This window comes from Thamnophis elegans, chromosome 2 (assembly GCF_009769535.1).
Source record: "Thamnophis elegans isolate rThaEle1 chromosome 2, rThaEle1.pri, whole genome shotgun sequence".
Taxonomy (NCBI): Eukaryota; Metazoa; Chordata; class Lepidosauria; order Squamata; family Colubridae; genus Thamnophis; species Thamnophis elegans.
The window spans coordinates 14533687-14554929 of NC_045542.1; the positions used below are offsets into that span (position 1 = coordinate 14533687).

General features: G+C 40.6%; 1 protein-coding gene across 6 annotated transcripts in view; it reads right to left on the reverse strand.

Annotated features, from left to right (window-relative positions):
- Nucleotides 1-440: 440 nt before the first annotated feature.
- OLFM2 (olfactomedin 2) overlaps nucleotides 441-21243 on the reverse strand; it is a 197699-nt gene continuing 176896 nt past the window's right edge. For all 6 annotated transcript variants that reach the window (XM_032211275.1, XM_032211274.1, XM_032211273.1 and 3 more), the window contains one exon: nucleotides 441-1118. In XM_032211275.1, coding sequence (XP_032067166.1) covers nucleotides 441-1118 — 678 coding nt within the window. The remainder of the gene's footprint in view (nucleotides 1119-21243) is intronic.

Genomic DNA, 21243 nt, shown 5'->3' on the forward strand with positions numbered 1-21243 from the left:
TATTTCCCCGAGGCAAGTGACTCATTTGAACCAAGAAAGGCCCAAACTCTTCCAATCTCAATGAGACTGTCTTTATTTGCCATTGGTAAATAAGTAAAATAAAAACCAATCCAAAAATAAAATAAGAAAGCCGTCCCCACCCAAAATAGCCCCAAATCAGATCCATGCACCATCAATCACAGGAGAGAGAAAAAGTGAAAAGAAGAAAAAGAAAGAAAAAGAAAAAGAAAAGAAAGAAAGAAGGAAAGAAAGAAAGAAAGATGAAATTCATTTCATTTATTATATAGAAATAATGGCATTATGGAGTTTTCCCAGGCCACCGAGTTTTTCTAGAACAAAATTTGGTGGCAGTACCCCCCCTCCCCAAAACCTCCCTAAGATAACAAGAGAAAACGAACAAAATGACCACCAAGCTTGTTCAGGTCTCTTCGATCACAGTATTATAATTCCCCCGAAGTCTTGATAACATGGAAGAGAGTCACATTGTAGATGACCTGGTGGCCATTGTTCCAGGTGTAGAGAACCCTCTCCCGTGGATTGTAGTCCAACATGGATATGTGGGAATATTGATTGTGGAAGGGAATATCTGTGTACTCATAGGTAGAAGTGTTTGTGTAGTAGGCAAAATAGATTTTTGCCCCAGCCAGGTGTGAATTTGTCACATAGAGGGTCCCGCAAATCATGAAGGATTCTCCTGCGCTCCGCTTGGGGTAGCCAGTGTCCCAGCTGCGTAATATCTCCAGTGTCATGGGGTCCATCCTGCTCACCACAATGTTACCAGCATTTTGGTTGGTGGTGTAAACTGCCCAGAGTCCATTCTCGTCCACCATGAAGTCGATGTCAGAGAAACCACCCCAGGAATATGGGAATGTGTTGTTGTAGCCAGCCGTGTTGAGGCTACGTTGTACAACAATGCTCCGTGAACGGAAATGGTACTTCACCACAATGTTGCTCTGATACTTGTTGTAGTAGAGGGATCCGTTGAAAACCACGTGGCCAGTGCCTGCCCAAGGGTGAGGCAGCAAGTGCTGGACAAAATTTTGCCCTGTGATGAAGTCATTCAGGGTTCGATACTCAAGGACACGCCGGCCTTTGTAATAGCCATCCATATACCACACCTGAGGAAGAACACAATGAATTTAATGAGACAACACTTTTAATTTCCCAATGGCCTCAGTGGAGAGAAAAAAAGCAGAGCAAGACAAAGATATTTTTAGGCCCAAACTAAAAATCAAAATGGCAACTTTCAAATAGTAAAATTTCCCTAAAGCATGGATTTTTCACCAAACCCTCCTTTTTTTGGCCGGGGCGGGGGAAGGTTTCACACGCACTATAAGCAAATAACACAATCTGCCCTCGCAAAACATGCTCAGCTTGAAAGTGGTGGGATTCTTTGCGATTTGTGTGTTGTGCAAAGATACCAATAGAGTTACAATTCTATAGATACTAACTTGGGTCTGTTGAATTCAAGGTGGCTGATTTTTGAGTTGGTCTCAAAAATAGAATTGCACCCTAAACCTGAAATTTTGATCATCTTGGGTTCAAGCTCCAAGGGCTACCTAGTTACTTCTGAAGATGTAGATGACCATTAGAGCTAATTACCTACTGCCATCATGTGGTTGTCCAAGGTTTTGCAGCTCAGAGGGTCACTTATTGCCTCTGGGATGATCGTTCCTACTTTGAAATATAAAGAGAACTCTCCTGATTGAGACATTCTGGTCTCTTAAGCTTTACAGCAGCTGCTTCAATACTAGCCCACAGGATCATATATCCTAATCAGACCCAGCTTGGCTACTGGAATTTGGCAGCAGGTGACCAGTTGATAATGAGCTCAGTCAGTGTCCCTGACCAGAACGCTGCTTTCAGAAGGAAGCCATTACTATACTGGAAACATAGGTTTTGAGGGGGGAGATGATATGAAAGGGATTCCTCTTGTGTAAAAATCTCCATTAATGCAAGGTTTCTCCGCACTGGAAAATGTTACTATTATTTTGAGCCTTGGTTAGTTTTGTTATTTTGACCCCTTGTTTGTTTAGGGTAGGAATGTAAGCTGCTCAGAGTCAATTAACAATTAGAGCAGGATGTAAGCCTAGCAAAATGAATGAATGAATATTTATGATTGATACGACGTATATCTAAAAAAAGGTTTGGTTTTTTTGCCATAAAGCTATTCAAGATTATTTATCAAATATTGATTAGGCTTTAACCACTCAGAAAGCCCTGAAGAGTTTTTTGTTTCATATGGATTTTTTTGGGAATCAAGAATATTCTCCTATGGCATTCACACACGTGCCCCTCATGTTCATATGCAAACACATGCATGCAAACACACACACACACACACACACACACACACACTTCCTTTCCTGACACATTAAGAGATCAACTCATTTTTTCTAAGAGAAGGACGCAATGCAAATCATTTCATACTATTTACTGTAAGTGGTTCAAATCAAGGCAGTGGACATTTGCTCAAAGGGGGGAGAGACTTGAGTTGAACAATGGATAGAAAAAGTATCATAAAAGAACATTTCTCAGTACCATGATGGAATGAGTAATCATTGGTATGAACATTTCTTATGATGGTACATTTTCTCAAATTTCAAATTCTCTTAAAATTTGTGCTGAGATTTGAATTCCAAGGCAAAAAAGTACTTTGACAGCTCCTTCAAAGAGATGCACCTTTACTTGGGCTTGTTCCATTGTGTGACCCCCAGGAAAATATGCATTTGATTTAAGGAATTACATTGTAGGCTACATGCCCGGTCATGTGTGCTCTGAGTCACCTTTTCTCTTCCTAATCTGGATTACTGCTCAAAGGAATCCTGTGGCTCTGATGCCAAAATCATCCTGATTCATTCCACCTGAAAACAAAACACTTTGACACCAAAACATTGTGGCCCTGTGCCCTCATTACCCCTATGGACATAGCAAGATTTCCAGCAGCGCAGTCAATCCGATTCCTGGTCTCAAGGAAATGCTGTGAACACTTTAGTGGTATGTCCTCCAGAGTTATGGGGCAGGGGTCTTCTCAGGGGCGGGAGCAGTGGTGGGATTCCGCCAGTTTGCACCACTTTGGGAGAACTGGTTGTTAACTTTCTGAGCAGTTTGTTGAACTGGCTGTTGGAAGAATCATTAGGGCAGAGAACTGGTTGTTAAATTATTTGAATCCCACCACTGGGCGGGAGTTCCCTCCACAACCCATCTCCTGAAATTTTCTCCCTTCTTCTTGAAGCCAAGGCATCATAGCATCTCTGTATATACTTTAGGTGGGACTAGACGGCAGCTTTGCCAACAGAGAAGTTAATGGGTTTTCTTTGAAACCCAAAGAAAAGCAGGAAAGACTTCACAGTTTCTGCTGGCCAAGCTTAGCTGGAGTAGCAACACTTGAGCATTGCAAAACTGCTGCAGAGGGCAAGAAAGACAAGGGAAGCCTGGGGCTGTACTGAAGGGTTCAAAGTTACGAGCACATTGTTTTTAGCTCTAATAGCTGTGTTGGATGTTTTAAATCTTGACTCTTCTTATTGCCTTGAGAATGTGCAGCTGTGCAAGAAGTATCCTTTGGCAGCACTAAAATCACAATCATTGTGGTGATGACAATCATCCTCACCACCATCATCATTGCCAAGATGAAAAGGCCAAAAATGTTAACATCCACCTTCCACAGAGTCAGAATGTCTATCTTCCCCAACCTCTTTAATCTGGTGTCCTGCGGTTTACTTGAGCTACAACACCCTTTATTAACCTGACTAACAGCCAGGGTTGATGGCTGAAGAGGTTTAAGAATATTGTTAAGGTTGACAAGGTACTTTCGTGGTTTGCCAATATTGTTTGTGGTGCAAGCACAATCTAGAAGACGAGGAGGAGTGAATCTGAAACTTTCTGACCTTCCCACCCCCAATGCTGCAGAATCTATCTTGTTTATTGATTGCGCTGCTTGGTGTAAGAATGTGGTGTTCATTTCCCTGTGTTAGCAATGGGAAGTTTTTTTTTTTTTTAAGAAATATTCCTGCTGATACGATTTCTAATTCTTCAGTTCCAGATCTCTTCCAAATTTTGGGGTTCAGTTCATCCGTCTATTTTTCTTTATGTCTCTTACATCTTACATTTCTAATGAGCTGAGTAGAAGGAGCTTTGTCACTAATTTTCTAATGTCAGGGGATTCTTTTTGGAATTCTTCAGCAAACAGATCGTGTGCTTTGGATTATAACAACGAACAAAAACAGAAAAACAAAAAACCAATTATAGAAAGAAAAATGTATTTCCAGCCCATGTGGCTGTCTGTTATGAGTGAAAGACATTCACAGTGAGCTACCAGCACTTTATAAGGATGAGTCAAACAAGGCAACAATTTTTGTTTTATAGGATATCTGTACAAAAAGGAATGAATTTTAGCGTGAATAAGAAGTGGTGGTTTAGCTGGCATTCAGCCTTTGGGACCAGGTATGAAAATTTTGTTTGGGAAGATGAGGTTATTTAACCACCTGCAAATTAGAAATAAATCCTGCCTGCTTCCATGCAGCTATGGGCCACACCGAAGACCTGCAGATTTCCTGTGCTGTTGGAGTCCTTGACAGCACTCTCAAACAGCCATCGATCTTTCCTTCTCATTCTGTCTTTGGAATTTTGTGTTCAAAATATGATCCATGAACTCATATTGTTTACGGTGCTACTTTCCCTTTGCTAGCTATCTGGCTGCAGTCATGCAAGAGGAAAAAAAACAAGAAGAAATGAATTTGGCACAACCCATAATGAGATTGAATGAATGGCAACTTCTCCATTCATTCTAGAGCTTGCCATAGTTGGGCCTGGCACAAGGCCTGGGGAGTCCTGATCCTCCTACTATATCAGGAAAGCTCGGTCTGGATAAAGCTGCCCTGTATCGGATCCACATGGCAACATCTCACTTAAAGAGTGATGGCACGACAGTGATTGGCAGGTGGGGTTCATCTTGATAAATGGGAATCTTCAAGAACCTCTCAAGGAAATGAGCCAGCTATTCATAAATCATTGATTGTAATTTAATGATGGCAAGCAGAAGGTCTGAAAGGATTGTAGCTCTCACCCTTACATATTTGCTGACTAGGAAAGATAGGCATAGATGATTTTGGTGCAGAGGATGCTGCCAGATGCAAAGGGAAAACAAATGGGGGCTGAGAGGAAGAGACCTTCAGCAGTTGTGTAGAAGAGATCATTTGGAGGCATATAGCTAATTGCCCAGGGGTTAAAATAATAATAATAATTATTATTATTATTATTATTACATCCTTTACTGAAAAGGCAATGAAACGATGGAGAACTGAGTTGGCAGTAGGGAATGAGAGCTACGGAATGGTTAATATCAAGTGAGGAATTTTCCAGGGTGATTCACTTTCACCTCTTCTCTTCATCATCGCAATGATCCCACTATCAGTAATCTTAAAAAAAATAAAATTAGGCTACCAAACAGCCAAAAAAGCTGAAAAAATTTCGCATTTACTATATATGGATGATTTGAAACTCTATGGCAAGTCAGAAATAGAAATCCAATCATTGACAAATACAGTCCGAGTATTCAGCACCGATATTTCAATGCAGTTTGGCATGGAAAAATGCGCCACTGTATCCATAAAAAGGGGCAAAATCACTGCATCTGAGGGAATTGAAATGCCCAATGGCCAACTAATTAAATGCAAAGAAAATGAAGCCTACAAATACTTAGGCATTCTGCAGTTGGATAACATCAAGCATGGAGAAGTAAAAACTATTGTCAGGCGAGAGTACACCAACAGAGTTAGGAAAATTTTGAAATCTAAATTGAATGGTGGAAATACAATCAAGGCCATAAATACCTGGGCAATACCAGTTATAAGATACACAGCTGGCATAGTTAACTGGACACAAGCTGATTTGGACCTTTTGGACCGAAAAACCAGGAAACTAATGACAATGCACTACAGTTTACATCCACGTGGTGATACTGATAGACTACACCTGCCCCGAAAATCAGGTGGCAGAGGATTATTACAAGTGAAGCAAACAGTTGAAGAAGAAAAACATGCACTGGCTGATTATTTAAAAGAAAGTCAAGAACATCTATTAATCGAAGTAAAGAACAAAAATCTACTGAAGGCCCAACAGACGAAACAAGAATACAGAAAAGATGTGATAAAATCAAGAATGGAGAGTTGGCAGAACAAAGCACTGCATGGTCAATTTCTGGAAAAAATAAAAGATAAAGTGGACAGTGAACAAACTTGGTTATGGTTAACAACAGGTACATTAAAGAAAGAAACAGAGTCACTACTCCTGGCTGCGCAAGAACAAGCTATCCGCACAAATGCCATTAAGGCCAAAATCGAAAAATCCTCTGATGATGCCAAATGCAGACTTTGCAAAGAAGCTGATGAAACTGTTGATCACATACTCAGCTGCTGTAAAAAAATCACGCAGACTGATTATAAATTGCGGCACAATTCAGTAGCACAAATGATCCATTGGAATTTGTGCAAAAATTATAATATTAAAACAGCAACAAACTGGTGGGAACATCAGCCTGAAAAAGTCACCGAAAATCAGATGGTCAAGATCTTGTGGGATTTCCGTATACAAACTGACAAAATACTGGCGCATAATACACCAGACATCACACTGGTTGAGAAAAATAAGGTCACAATCATAGACATCGCAATACCAGGTGATAGCAGGGTCGCCGAGAAGGAACATGAAAAAATCACAAGATACCAGGACTTAAAAATCGAAATTCAACGACTATGGCACAAACCAGCAGTGGTAATTCCAGTGGTAATTGGCACACTGGGTGCTATTCCAAAAGCACTGGAATTACATTTAAAACAGTTAAAAATTGACAAAATCACCATCAGTCAAATGCAAAAAGCCGCACTGCTTGGATCTGCACGCATATTACGAAAATACGTTACGACGTCCTAGGCCCCTGGGTGGAGCCCGACTAGTAACCAATGCCAAATCCGGCGAAACAACTGGCCGCTGTGATACAATTGTACAACAACAACAACAATAATAATAATTATTATTATTATTATTATTATTATTATTATTATTATTATTATTATTATTATTATTATTATTTGCATCCACGTGGTGATACTGATAGACTACACCTGCCCCGAAAATCAGGTGGCAGAGGATTATTACAAGTGAAGCAAATAGTTGAAGAAGAAAAACATGCACTGGCTGATTATTTAAAAGAAAGTCAAGAACATCTATTAATCGAAGTAAAGAACAAAAATCTATTGAAGGTCCAACAGACGAAACAAGAATACAGAAAAGATGTGATAAAATCAAGAATGGAGAGTTGGCAGAACAAAGCACTGCATGGCCAATTTCTGGAAAAAATAAAAGATAAAGTGGACAGTGAAAAAACTTGGTTATGGTTAACATCAGGTACATTAAAGAAAGAAACAGAGTCACTAATCCTGGCTGCGCAAGAACAAGCTATCCGCACAAATGCCATTAAGGCCAAGATCGAAAAATCCTCTGATGATGCCAAATGCAGACTTTGCAAAGAAGCTGATGAAACGGTTGATCACATACTCAGCTGCTGTAAAACAATCGCACAGACTGATTATAAATTGCGGCACAATTCAGTAGCACAAATGATCCATTGGAATTTGTGCAAAAATTATAATATTAAAACAGCAACAAACTGGTGGGAACATAAGCCTGAAAAAGTCACCGAAAATCAGATGGTCAAGATCTTGTGGGATTTTCGCATGCAAACAGACAAAATACTGGCGTATAATACACCAGATATCACACTGGTTGAGAAAAATAAGGTCACAATCATAGACATCACAATACCAGGTGATAGCAGGGTCGCCGAGAAGGAACATGAAAAAATCGCAAAATACCAGGACTTAAAAATTGAAATTCAACGACTATGGCACAAACCAGCAGTGGTAATTCCAGTGGTAATTGGCACACTGGGTGCTATTCCAAAAGCACTGGAATTACATTTAAAACAATTAAAAATTGACAAAATCACCATCTGTCAAATGCAAAAAGCCGCACTGCTTGGATCTGCACGCATATTACGAAAATACGTTATGACGTCCTAGGCTCCTGGGTGGGGCCCGACTAGTAACCAATGCCAAATCCGGCGAAACAACTGGCCGCTGTGATACAATTGTATAACAACAACAACAACAACAACATCAAAAAAATTCATGGAGACTTAAGCAATTTGAAGAACTTAAGGCAAGGTCAGCTAAAGAATAAGCAGGTCAAAAGCAGTCTGGAAGCAAGATACGATTTGGAGAATAAGGACATTGAGGTAGTAATTGAAGAGCTAAAGCAGAGGGTTGTTGCCATTGCTGAAAAGATTAAATGGTATGAAAATCGAGTAACTCAGTTCAAGGAAAACTCACAGTTCAGAGTAAATCAGCACCAGTTTTATAAGCGCTTAGAAAGTGGAGATAGAGTAACAACAAATGAAAAACCTGATAAAGAGAAAGCTCTGAAATTCTGGAAGAATTTGTGGGTTAACAACAAGAAGCACAACATAAATGCAACATGGATCAAGCAGGTTGGGGATTCTATTAAAGTGCATAAAATGGAAGATGTGAAAATAACAAAAGAAATGGTGCAAAGACAGTCAAGAAAAGTAAAGAACTGTAGTGCACCTGGATCAGATGACCTACATGATTTCTGGCTAAAGGCACTTACAAGTATGCATGAAAGATTGGCAGCCCAAATGAATCAGATCTTAAAAACACCTGACAATGATGAATAGATGACAACTGAAAGGACATTTTTGATCCAAAAAGTTAAAGAAAAAGGAAAGAACCCTGGAAACTATAGGCCAATCACCTCTTTGCCAACAACATACAAGCTCCTTACTGGTATCATTGCAAACCACATTTACGGATACTTGGAAAGAAATGACTTGCTTCCTGTAGAACAGAAAGGATGCTGCAAAAATTCAAGAGGAACAAAGGACCTACTGCTGATTGACAAGCTAATGCTAAAGAATTCAAAGAAAAGACGAACCAAGCTGTTCATGGCTTGGATAGACTATAAGAAAGCGTTTGATTCAGTTCCCCACAGCTGGATCAAGAAACGCCTGAAAATCTTTGGCATTAGCAGCAACATACAAAAATGCATGGAAACTTCAATGAACCTCTGGAAAACGAAGCTTATGACTAATGGAGAAAAACTGGGTGAAGTTGAAATTAAACGAGGCATTTTCCAGGATGATTCCCTTTCACCCCTACTTTTTATACTCTCAATGCTACCACTGACAATCATTTTGAAAAAGGTGAACTGTGGATACGAACTTGCAAAGAAAGGACTGAAAATTTCATACTTGGTGTACATGGATGATTTGAAGCTGTTTGGTAAAACAAAAGCTGAACTGAATTTATTAATTGAAAGCACAAAAGAATTTAGCCAAGACATTGGTATGCAGTTTGGAATTGACAAATGTGCAACAATGGCAAACAAAGCAGGCAAGGTCCTAGAAGATGATGGAATACAACTTGAGAATGAACAAATGATAAAGGCAATAAAATCAGAAGAAGGCTACAAGTACTTGGAGATTTTAGAGGCCTCTGACTTAATGCATAATAAAGTCAAGGAATTAACCTCAGCCAAGTACATTTGACGAATTCACAAGATATTAAAGTCCAAACTGAGTGGAGGAAACATCATAAAAGCCATAAATACCTGGGCTATACTTGTAATTCGATACTGCAGGAATAATTGACTGGACCCAGATGGAGTTGGACAATTTGGACAGAAAAACAAGGAAGCTTATGACAATGAATCATGCTTTGCACCTAAAAGTCATGTTGGCCGATTGTATCTACCGAGCAGAGGGAGGTCGAGGACTCCTACAAGTAAAGCAGACTGTGGAAGAAGAAAGACACAGCTTGAATGATTACATCCAGAAAAGTGAAGAACCAATGATTAAGGAAGTAAATAAAGGAGGGCTTTTAAAGACAACTAAGTCAAAAGCTGAATATAAGTAAGAAGTAATTGAGAAACGAGCTGAAAATTGGAAAAACAAAGCTTTGCGTAGCCAATACTTGAAAAGTATTGAAAGCAAAGCTGACCAAAAGCTAACTTGGAACTGGTTAAGATCAGGAGCACTGAAAAAAGAAACAGAAGGCTTTATTTTGGCAGCTCAAGAACAAGCCTTAGCCACAAACTGCATGAAGGCAAAAATTCAACACGTTACCACCAACAGCAAATGTCACCTCTGTAATGAGAAAGACGAGACGGTTGACCACTTGATCAGTGGGTGCAGCAAAATTTCACAAACTGACTACCTACAACGCCATGACTGCGTTGCTAAGATCATTCACTGGAAATTGTGCCAAAAGTTTGGATTTGAGTACAGTGAAAACCCACTGAGAACATCAGGTTCAAAAGATTTTAGAAAATGAGAAAGTCAAGATCTCATGGGACTTCAGAATCCAGACTGACAGGCACTTGGCCCACAACACACCTGACATAACAATAGTTGAAAAGAAAAAAGGATGGTTCATTGACATTGCAATACCTGGAGATGCACGAATTGAAGATAAACAGTAAGAAAAAACCACAAAGTACCGGGACTTGCAAATTGAAGTTGAGCGACCTTGGAAAAAGAAATCGAGTGTTGTCCCAATTCTAATTGGAGCCCTTGGAGCAATACCTAAAGGGCTACCTCGCTATTTGGAAATTTTAAATTTATCAGACTTGAACATTCTGATTCTATAAAAAACCACCCTACTTGGTACAGTTTATATCCTCCCACGTAACCTTAACAGTTCCTAGGTCCTTGGTTAGGACTCCAGCTGTTGAGCTACCAACCAGCCCCAAAGGCTGTGAATCTCACCAAAGATTAACCATATAACAACAACAACAACAACAACAACAACAACAACAACAGCCAGTACTCCCAGATTCAGGTCCATAGGATCTAATAACGCAATTGTTTGAAATGAGCACAAAAAGAACAACAATCCCACAGGCAACATATTAAAAGTTCAACAAAGACACTGGGGCAGTTCTAATTGTCTAGGATGCTAGAAGATGGGGATAAATAACAGTAGACATGCAGAGGAATCAAAAGTAGAATGGACTTCTGCTGCTGCTGAGAATAATGCCTGGTCATAGAATGGGACCACACCATGTATAAAAAACTGGAAAGTGGTTGAGTTCACTAGACCACTGTAGAACAAACAGTGCAAAAGAGAACAGAAATTTTATTATGGTCACCGACCAAACTTAACACTTGATGTTAATGCTTGACTTACTGAATTAGTCACAGTAGCCAAGTTAACACACAGCACCAAGCCATAGCACATATTTTAGAAAAGCAAGGTTCAAACATTACACTTGCCCAAACCAGACAATCCACTTTACTGTTTAGTACCATGTGGAAACCCAACCAGTAACAGCACACTGGTTGTGATGACCATGATCAGGCCATTTTTCAGAGAAAACTCCCCTAAAGGTAACTTTATTATAAAGAAATAAACGTGGTGTAAATACGAGTTCAGGGAAGTGCAATGGGGACACAAACGTGACATCTTACAAAGGCTGCAATTTATTCCTCGAAAGGGTATCATAGCAGCATTTGCATTGTATATGGGTTATTGTTTTGGCATCACGATGGTTTGCTGTAATTGACTTTGAGAATAAACCGATCCATTACAAGCACCAATATCTCCAGGTCAAATATCACATTGGCCAAATCAAATACAGGAATCACAACCAGATTAATTTTAATACAGTTTTTTTCTTAAATTATCTTTTACTGTATGTAAATTATTTGCAACTCTGTCTCATTTTGTTCTATTTTTGAACGGCATATCCTGGGACTCTGCAAAACTTTTCTTGCTACCTCTAATCTGTCTCCCTGTTGGATCACTTTAACTGGTGTGTTCACTTGATGACTTCATACTTCACTACCTGGGAAAAGGTTCCACAATACTCTCACTCTCCCTTTGATGCATTCAAAAATATATGGAACTACTTGAAAACCCTCATTCAACTTTTGTTTTGTTTTATTATTTTATTTTATTAAATGTATCTCATGATTTTTCACTTGGATAAAAAACATTCAAGGCAGGTCATGCTGTATCCTTATGATCCAACCAGGCTTGATGTCTTACTGAGCAGATCAAGGATCCTTCTTTTTTTTAAAAAAAAAAATCTCTCATTTATTTTGATGAAACAGAACCTACTTGAGACATTATTTCAAAGCCAGGGAAAACTTTATGGGCATTCTTAAAGAGAAATTGTTGGGTGGTGGCCACAGTTGTGGCTTATCTTTCTTGTTGAATCATCTGTTCAGCGGTTTGCAATATTTAATTTAACAGCGTTGGAAGGGACCTTGGAATTCTTCTAGTCCAACCCCCTGCTTAGGCAGGAAAACCCATACCACTTCAGACAAATGGTTATCTAATCTCTTCTTAAAAACTTCCAGTGTTGCAGCATTCACAACTTCTGGAGGCACGTTGTTCAACTGATTGTGCTAAGTGTCAGGAAATTTCTTCTTAGTTAATATCCATGACTTCTCATGCTTCAATTAAATCTTCTCTGATCTTCTCTAATTCTTTTAAAAGAATTGCTACTGGTACCACTAAGGGCATAAACATTTTTCCTCTGGAGACAATTGGTGACCATAAGGTATAAAGCCATTTGTACCCAGTTTTAATTTGATGCCCTGTGAATAAGGGCAACCTCTGATCTAAAGAAGCTGAAGTGCAATGAGCAAAAACAATTTGCCCAGAGTAATTTCTTAGGGGATTTCCAATAGTTTAGGCTAATGCCCATAATCCTAAAGCATGATAGAATATTTGCATCGCTTAACCTTTTTCTTGCCTGCCGAGTTTATTTTCACTTGTTATTCCTTTTTCTCTGCTCTCTGTTTCCAATTTTTCTTTCGGATGGTACTAAGGTAGGAAATAAATCCTGGTGAGATCGTCAAGGTTGCAGAGGAAAAGGGAGATGGAAAAAAGGGCAACTTGGCATGTAAAGTGGAGAGATGTTTGTTCCATCTCAGCTGCTACGGGTCCTCGGGACACCATTGGCTCTTTCCTCAGCCCTGATCAATTGCCAAAACTACACATTTTGCTGTTGATTCCAAAGTTTGTGAAATAGAAAAGCCAAGGTTAAGACATTTTGCTGTAGGTTTCTCTGTCTGTAGCCTGATCCTGGGACACAAAGGGAATAGTGCCCACATCTCCAGTGATCTGTTTCCCTTTCATTCCTCTTTAAATCATTAAGCTGCCTTCATCTCCCCGCTTCAGTCTGGTTCTGCACAGCATCTAATCTGTAGCTTTTCTCTGGTGAAAGCTCAAGTGAGGAGGTCTTTTGAAGTTTAAAAATCTCTTTCCCTCTGTTCTCTCCTAAGAAAGGGAGAGGGGAAACCTGCAAAGTATCTCAAAGGAGACTTAAGTGCTTTCTGAGGCCCCAGAGGGAAATGTCAGCTAGAAAAAAAAGATAATTGCAAACATTTGCTTGATCATTGTATAGGCCCTGTAGGATGGAAACTGAGTGAAGATGCAAATAAACATTATTTCCCAATTGGCCTCCAAGAGATAAAACTTTGAAAGGAGAGGAAGCTGATGCCCAGTCTTCAATGCTTATGTATTTTAGCTCTTAAAATCCTACCCCACTGACAGGGGAATCTCCCTTCTTTTTATCCTCAAAATAACAATCCAGTGAGATGGAAGGAGCTTACAGAATGACTAGTTCAAAGTCATCCAGATGTATTTCCATGGCAGACTAGAATCTTCTATGGCTTGAATCTGAAACTTCCAAAGTCTAGTCCAACATTTTAACTATACCACCAGATTTTACCTCTCTCTTAAACCATGGCTAGTGTTTCATGTAAACCAGGAACATTTGCTATAACCACACTATCAGTGTGTGTGTGTTTGTGTCTGTGTCTGTGTGTATGCATGTGTGTACACACAAAGATATGGCATCATTCTGATGAAAATGCCAGAGTCTTAGATAGGAGGCATCTTCATAGATTTGCACAGCCAGCTCTGGAAACAGAACGTAATGGTTATTATACTAAGACCTGATCAATGCTTTCAGAAAGTTCAATACAATGCAATATTATATGAGCATAAAAATGGGTTTCATATATACCCCAACATATACATATTCTTCAGGGCAAGCTAGGATTTCTCATATAGATTAACTGCATGCCACCAACTAGGAAATAGATGCAGTGTTCTGAGAGCCAAGGGAAAGGGCTAAAATGTCATGGATGGATGGAGTCAATGAGATTCTCAAAAAGAATAAAAGGTAATGAATGAGTCAATGCATGGGCTTGGAATGGAAAGTCAGCAAGGAAAAAAAGTATGGTGAGATACAGTGAATGGGGTGGTATGAATAGGTTTTTGCCTCTGCTTCTTCCTGTTCTTATCTCAGGCCTTAAACATTTTTGGCGTATCATTTTTTGTTCCTTTCATGTACTTTGCACAACACTACTTATCCTTCTAAAAGGGATAATATGATTGTTTGAATGTAATTCGGCCTTCTTTGGATTGTGGCAATCTAAAACACAGGTGACAGAAATGTAAGCTAATTCTTTTCATAAACAACTAGCAAACTGTAATTAATGCATTGCATATAAACAACTTTCAGGCAGAAAGTTAGACTTGAATCTGTATCCAACACATGCTGGCTGATCTTTATTTATTTAAAACTTTCCTATGTTTTGCCTACTCAAAATGAAGTTATTCCCCAGGGGACATACACAAATACATTCAAATCACTAGCTAAAAACATAAATTAAAAGTGCCAACCAACGGCAGCAGCTAATAATGCAAACAGCTACAATTTCTAAGCAGCAAAAAGTAAAGCAACCGAAGTAAAGCGAATTAACTCTGCAGAGTTGATAAAATATTAAAGTATACTGTTAAAAGGCCTAGGAAGATAAAAAAAATGTTTTTGCACAATGCCAAAATTAGAGTTGAGTTGTTCCTTGTGAAGGAGGGCATTCCAGAATTGGGGAAAACTACTGGTAAAGCCCAATCCCAAACAGCAACCCACTATATTTTACATCATTACTACGGTATTAGGACTTGAACTACAAACCTTTTCACAAATAAGCAGTATAAAACACAATGCTGCTTGTATCCTGTGAAAAGCATTGGCAGTGTAATTCAGTTTTCCCTATCCTGGTATGCTATGGATGGACTGGATTACATTGCCCATGGTTCTCAGCCACCATGGCCAAAAGTTCATACTTGGCTAATTCATTTCATTATCCATGATTCCATAATTGGAGAAAAATGGGTCTGCAAATATCAGCTTCTAAAGGCTCTCCAAATACACAGTGTGGGCTTCCTGCCATCCCAATTTCTCCTCCGAATCATTTTCACTCAGTTTTATGTTGCCCAGAAGCTCAGCTGCGGAGGCCGAGTAAACATATCTCAGTCTTAACAGATGATTTATGTGTGTTTTAATAAAAGTTTTATCTCCTTTAATTTACTGAGTTAAAACACATTTTCACTCTTTTCTACTGATTAAATGCCTGAGTAGTTTTTAATAACTGAAAAAATGTTGTGATAGCAAAGAAGCAGGCAAGATTGGTTTCATGCTTGGAAGATGATCAGATGAGACCAAGTGCTCCTTGTTCTCTTTTGGGAAGCTCAGCTGGATATGCATCATCGTGTGCAAGATGGGTGATGTTAGCTTTTCTTTTCCATAAATCATTCATCTTAGATTCAAAACACTTTGCCAAGTCCTTGAAAACTGGGAAACAGTGGTTCTACAAAATTATAGCATGGCTCTCAAGCTTATTCATTTTAACACCAGTTCATATGGAAGTCCATAAATAAATCTTTGTAACACAGGTGGAGAATCCAGTTCTTTGGATAATGCTGAATGATAGCAGCCATAACCAGCCTGATTAATGACAAGAGATGCTCAGATTTGTGGCACACCAACATCTTGGGGGTGGGGGAAAGCACAGTTTGCTATCTTGCTCTAGTTAATAAGAACCTCCTAACTAAACTAGTAGCCAAGGTGGCGCAGTGGTTAAATGCAGCAATGCAGGCTACTTCAGCTGACTGCAGTTCTGCAGTTCGGCTGTTCAAATCTCACCGGCTCAGGGTTGACTCAGCCTTCCATCCTTCCGAGGTGGGTAAAATGAGGACCCGGATTGTTGTTGGGGGCAATATGCTGACTCTGTAAAACTGCTTAGAGAGGGCTGAAAGCCCTATGAAGCGGTATATAAGTCTAACTGCTATTGCTATTGCTATAAACATCTGTAGAGATTCTCAGTCATCCAGGTCATGGTTGTCCCAAATGTGCTTTTTTCAGGAGGCAACTGGAATTTCTTGTTTTTTTCTCTGAAGACGTTTCACTTCTCATCCAAGAAGCTTCTTCAGCTCTGACAGGATAGTGGGGAATGGAAGGATTATACTCCTTGCAGACAGCTGGTAATCTGCATCCTTTTAGAGAGTCCTTGAAGCATTTGGGGGTTTATCTGTGTCCTCAGGGTCATCATCTGTAGTATCTCTACAGATTTTTAGCCATACAATTTTGGATTAACAGCCTTTGAATGGTGTGGGAGTATGAATGGATTTCCAGAGGAAAAAAAATAAAGACTACAGGAACCAGGAGCACTACTCAGGTGACCCTGAGAACACAGATAAATCTCCAAGTGCTTCAGTGACCCTTTAAAAGGATGCAAATGACCAGCTGTCTGCAAGGAGTATAAATCCTTCCATTGCTGACTATCCTGTCAAGAGCTGAGGAATCTTCTTGGATGAGAAGAGAAACGTCTTCAAAGAAAAACAATAAAGTCCAGTTGCCTCCTGAAAAAAGCACCTTTGGGACTCCTAAGTAAACATGCAGTAACACTGTGGATTCTATAATTTGTAAGAAGGAACAAGCAAGGAGGCCCTTCTAAATGTATTTCATTTTTATACCCTATTTTTCCTGAGAGGGGGTCAGTTTGGCACAGTGGTTAAGGTATTAGGCTAGAAACCAGGCAACTATGAAGTTCAATTATGCCTTAGGCACAAAGCCAACTGGGTGACTTTGGACCAGTAACTCTCTCTCAAAAGGAGCCAAGGGAAAACCACTTCTGGGGAAAAAAACTTGCCATGAAACTGCAAGGACTTGCCTGGGAAGTGAGAAGAGCCAAAACTGACTTGAGGGCAGCTTAACCCCCCCCCACTCAATTCTGAAATAAAAATCTCCAGCCACCCAACATTTGTTTTCACCCAACAGGAAGTCCTGTTATTTATCTGTCTTTTGGCTTGTTTGATTTATATCCTGCCATTTACTCACTGTACATTAAAAAAAACAGGAGAAATAATAAGGGGAAAGATTAACCATGAGGGAGGGGAAACCCACAAAAGCATTATCTGTGGGTGTCCCTTAAATTGGAGGGTGTTTTATTCATGCCATTTATTCAGCCCAGGCCCATCACAGTTATGGTTCTGAGAGTTCTCTCTCAAGACATATAAGCCAGGCCCAAACTAGGGTTGCTTTTAAAAGGTTTTGTGAAAAACAGAAACGAAAGCCAAAAACAGTCTACTGTCAGAATTTTTTATTGATGTTCTTTTTGGCTGAGGGGCATTTCAAGATTGTATGTTATTGTAATTGGTTCAGGTAAAATTGCTATACATATTAATGTGGTTTTATGAATATCATTGACTATGAATTGCATTGCTTTTATGCAGTAAACCACCATGGAGAGTTGGTGGCAGTTAGAGAATAGACAAAATGACACAACATCTTGAAAACTCCTCAAGAAGTCAAGGCAATAGCAATAGCAATAGCAGTAGACTTATATACCGCTTCATAGGCCTTTCAGGCCTCTCTAAGCGGTTTACAGAGAGTCAGCATATTGCCCCCAACAATCTGGGTCCTCATTTTACCCACCTCGGAAGGATGGAAGGCTGAGTCAACCCTGAGCCGGTGAGATTTGAACCGCTGACCTGCTGATCTAGCAGTAGCCTGCAGTGCTGCATTTAACCACTGCGCCACCTTGGCTGTAAAGAAAGCTGTGCATTGAAACACATGCATCAAATTCAGCCGATGGATTCTCCCCTCAAAACTGGGGAATGACATAGAACTGCTAGATAAAGACTTGTTGCCCTGACACCTTTCCACTTCCTCTGAAGACATCCCTATCTCTCCTGTAAGGAGATGAGCCTGACTAGGTGGCTCAGAGCCTAAGACACTGAGCTTATCGATCAGAAAAGTTGGCAGTTTGGCAGTTTGAATCCCTAGTACAGGTGTCCTGCGTGAGCAGGGGGGTTGGACTAGATGTCCTCCAAGGTCCCTTCCAACTCTGTTACTGTTACATAGATTCTTCCTTCAGAAAGAGGCAGAATTATCTTGGCCTCAATGGAGCGCTTTGGAGCCACATGGGTGGAGAGACTCGGATTGAGTAGAGTGGCATTGAGTGGGATTGGGGAGAGTGCCTTGGCTACTTCTGCCTACTGAATATCTTGTTAACCATGGCAGGGAAAGATATTAGCAGAATAAGATAAAACAGAATTGGAAGGGAGCTTGGAAGTCTTCAACTCGCTCCTCACTGGTGATTATCAGTCAAATGGCAGGAAAAAGTAAGCAGGGGGTCTCTGAAGCTAAAGAGAAAATGGCAAATGGGTTGTGAGTCCTCCCATGGAAACTACGAGATTTTTGTTTTTTTAATTATTACTATTATTTGCAACTTTATCATTGCTTCTTCATTGCGACTTCATTATCGCTTAAAGCAGGATGTAAAGCACCATGAAGCGCTATATAACTCCAAGTGCTATTGCATGGCTAATGTAGGTTAAGCTCTCCAGATTCTAATTATGGGATTCTGTGCATTAATTCCTCCTGGTACCAATTGCTTCAATTATCACTTGTAGGGGAAAACTCCATATTACATGGGAAACATCCTCCCTCCAAATTAGTCAAGCACATCCCCTGACCTTTTAGAAATCTGGAAAATCTTGGCTAGTAGTGCAGATGTTGCCAAACTAAATGGACCAAGGTTACCAGATTGCTGCTCAGGATGACCAACCTTTGACCTTACAGAATCCTAAGGGTACCTTAAAGAACTGGCAGATGTGAGTGCAGTTCTTTTGCATCACTCTCTTACAGGTCCCCAACTAAGCAGAAAAAATAGATGTACTTGTTGCTAACCAACTAATAATTATATGTAGGAAACATACTACAATAGTAATGGGGGACTTTAATTACTCTGACATCAACTGGAAGACTAATTCTGCATCAGGTAAGAGATTGAATAGGTTCCTGAGAAACCTAGCTGATAATTTTGTTATTGGTAGAGGAAGGAACTAGAGGGATAGCCATACTGGACTTAATTCTTACTAACTGAGAAGAAGTGATAGAAGGAGTTGAAATTATAGGAATCTTGAGTGAGAATGACCATGTCATACTGGAAAACAACATATGCAAATACAAGCAATAGTATACAAGCATAATCATGTGAGTCTTAGATTTTAAAAGGCTGATTTTAACAAACTCAGAGATAGCTTAGAAAAGGTTCCTTGGGGAAGGAAGGGGAAAACAACCCAAGAAGCTTGGGAAACTGAAAAATATTATCATAAAAGCCCAGGCCAGCACAAGACCACTGAAAAAGAAAAACAAGAAATCCAAAAAGAAATCAGCATGGTTGCACAAATATCTCTCTGATAAACTGAAAGACAAAAGGGAAAAGTACAAAAAATGGAAAGAGGGACACATAACTAAGGCAGAATATCAGCAGATAGCCAGAATCTGCAAAGATGAAGTCAAGAAAGCAAAAGCTCAAAATGAACAAAGACTTCAACAAAAGTCAAAGATAATAAAAAAGTTTCTTTCAGCATATACATAACGGGAAAAAAGTCAAGGAAACAGTCAGTCCACTAAAGAGAGAAGATGGCAAGGAAGTAACAGGTAGTAGAGAGAAAGTAGTGCTGCTTAACTCATTCTTTGCATCGGTCTTCACACACAGACAAAAAAAACAACTATAGTCCACCCTATCAAAAACATAACTGTAGAAGACAGACTAGAAATAAAAATGAAAATCAGCAACAAAATGATGAGAACAGCTGTCTGATCTTGATGAATATAAATTACCGGGACCTGACAGATTACTTCCCAGAGTACTGAAGGAGCTGGCAGATGTCATCTCAGAACCACTGCACCATATCTTTCAAAATTCCTGAAGCACCAGGGAATTACCTGAGGATTGGAATAGTTCAGTGATGGCGAACCTATGACACGCGTGTCAGTGCTGACACGCATAGCCATTTCGGGTGACACGCACATGCTCCCCAAACTTGTTTCAGCGGCAGCTCTCAGCCTGGGCGGCAGCGTCACGCAGGCTATGGAAGGAGGAGGAGGAGGAGGAGGAGGGAACCAACCAAATAGAGGCTTTTACCGGGTCTGCGCCCCACAGCCAGGATCGTCCTTGCGCCTCAAGCCGCGTTTCTTCCTGCAAAGCCCTTCGGGCAACCCGAGAGTTCCGCTTGACGCCAGAAGGGCTTTGCAGGAAGAAACGCGGCTTGAGGCGCCAGGACGGTCCTGGCTGTGGGGCGCAGACTCGGTAAAAGCTCTCTTTGGTTCCCTCCTCCTCCCCCTCCTTCCACAGCCTGCGTGACGCTGCCGCCCAGGCTGAGAGCTGACGCTGCCGCTGCTGCACAACTGAGGGAGGGAGAGGGAAAGCAGAGGTAGCCTCAAATTCCACCGTTGGGACAGGGGAAAGGGCTTGTCCCTCAAGAGTGGGGGGGGATAGAGGTGGGAAGAAGGGGCCCGGCCTGTCCCCAGCACCCCCCACAGACCGATTACGGATCGAACGCGTCTCTCTCTGCAGCCTTTTTCTGCAAGTCCCAGCTACTCAGCGGGGCGTCATCATTTCCGGGGGGTTGCAGTTTTCCAGCTCAGATATCAGGATCCGCCGGGATTAAGTGGAAGAAAACGCCGCTGGCCGAGCGGAACAAACACATCCAAAGGTTAATCTTATTTTACGAAAACACAACTTCCAAAAGTCGATCGTGGCCTCCGTCAAGAAGCTCTTCCCTCACCCCCCACCCATTCTGGGGTCTTGGTGTCCCTCGGCTAAGATCCACCCCGGAAAGCAGAACGGGGGCAGCCCTCCTGTAATTCTGGCTGGGTTAAAGAGCAGGGATGGAGGAGCCATATCACACCTTCATTCAAAGGGTGGGGAGGGGGAGGCCCAATAAAGTCCCTCCCTTGGGGTGTCTGAAGTCCCAGCTGAAGCAGCCGAAGGAAAAAGGATAAGCATCCGTCGCTGCC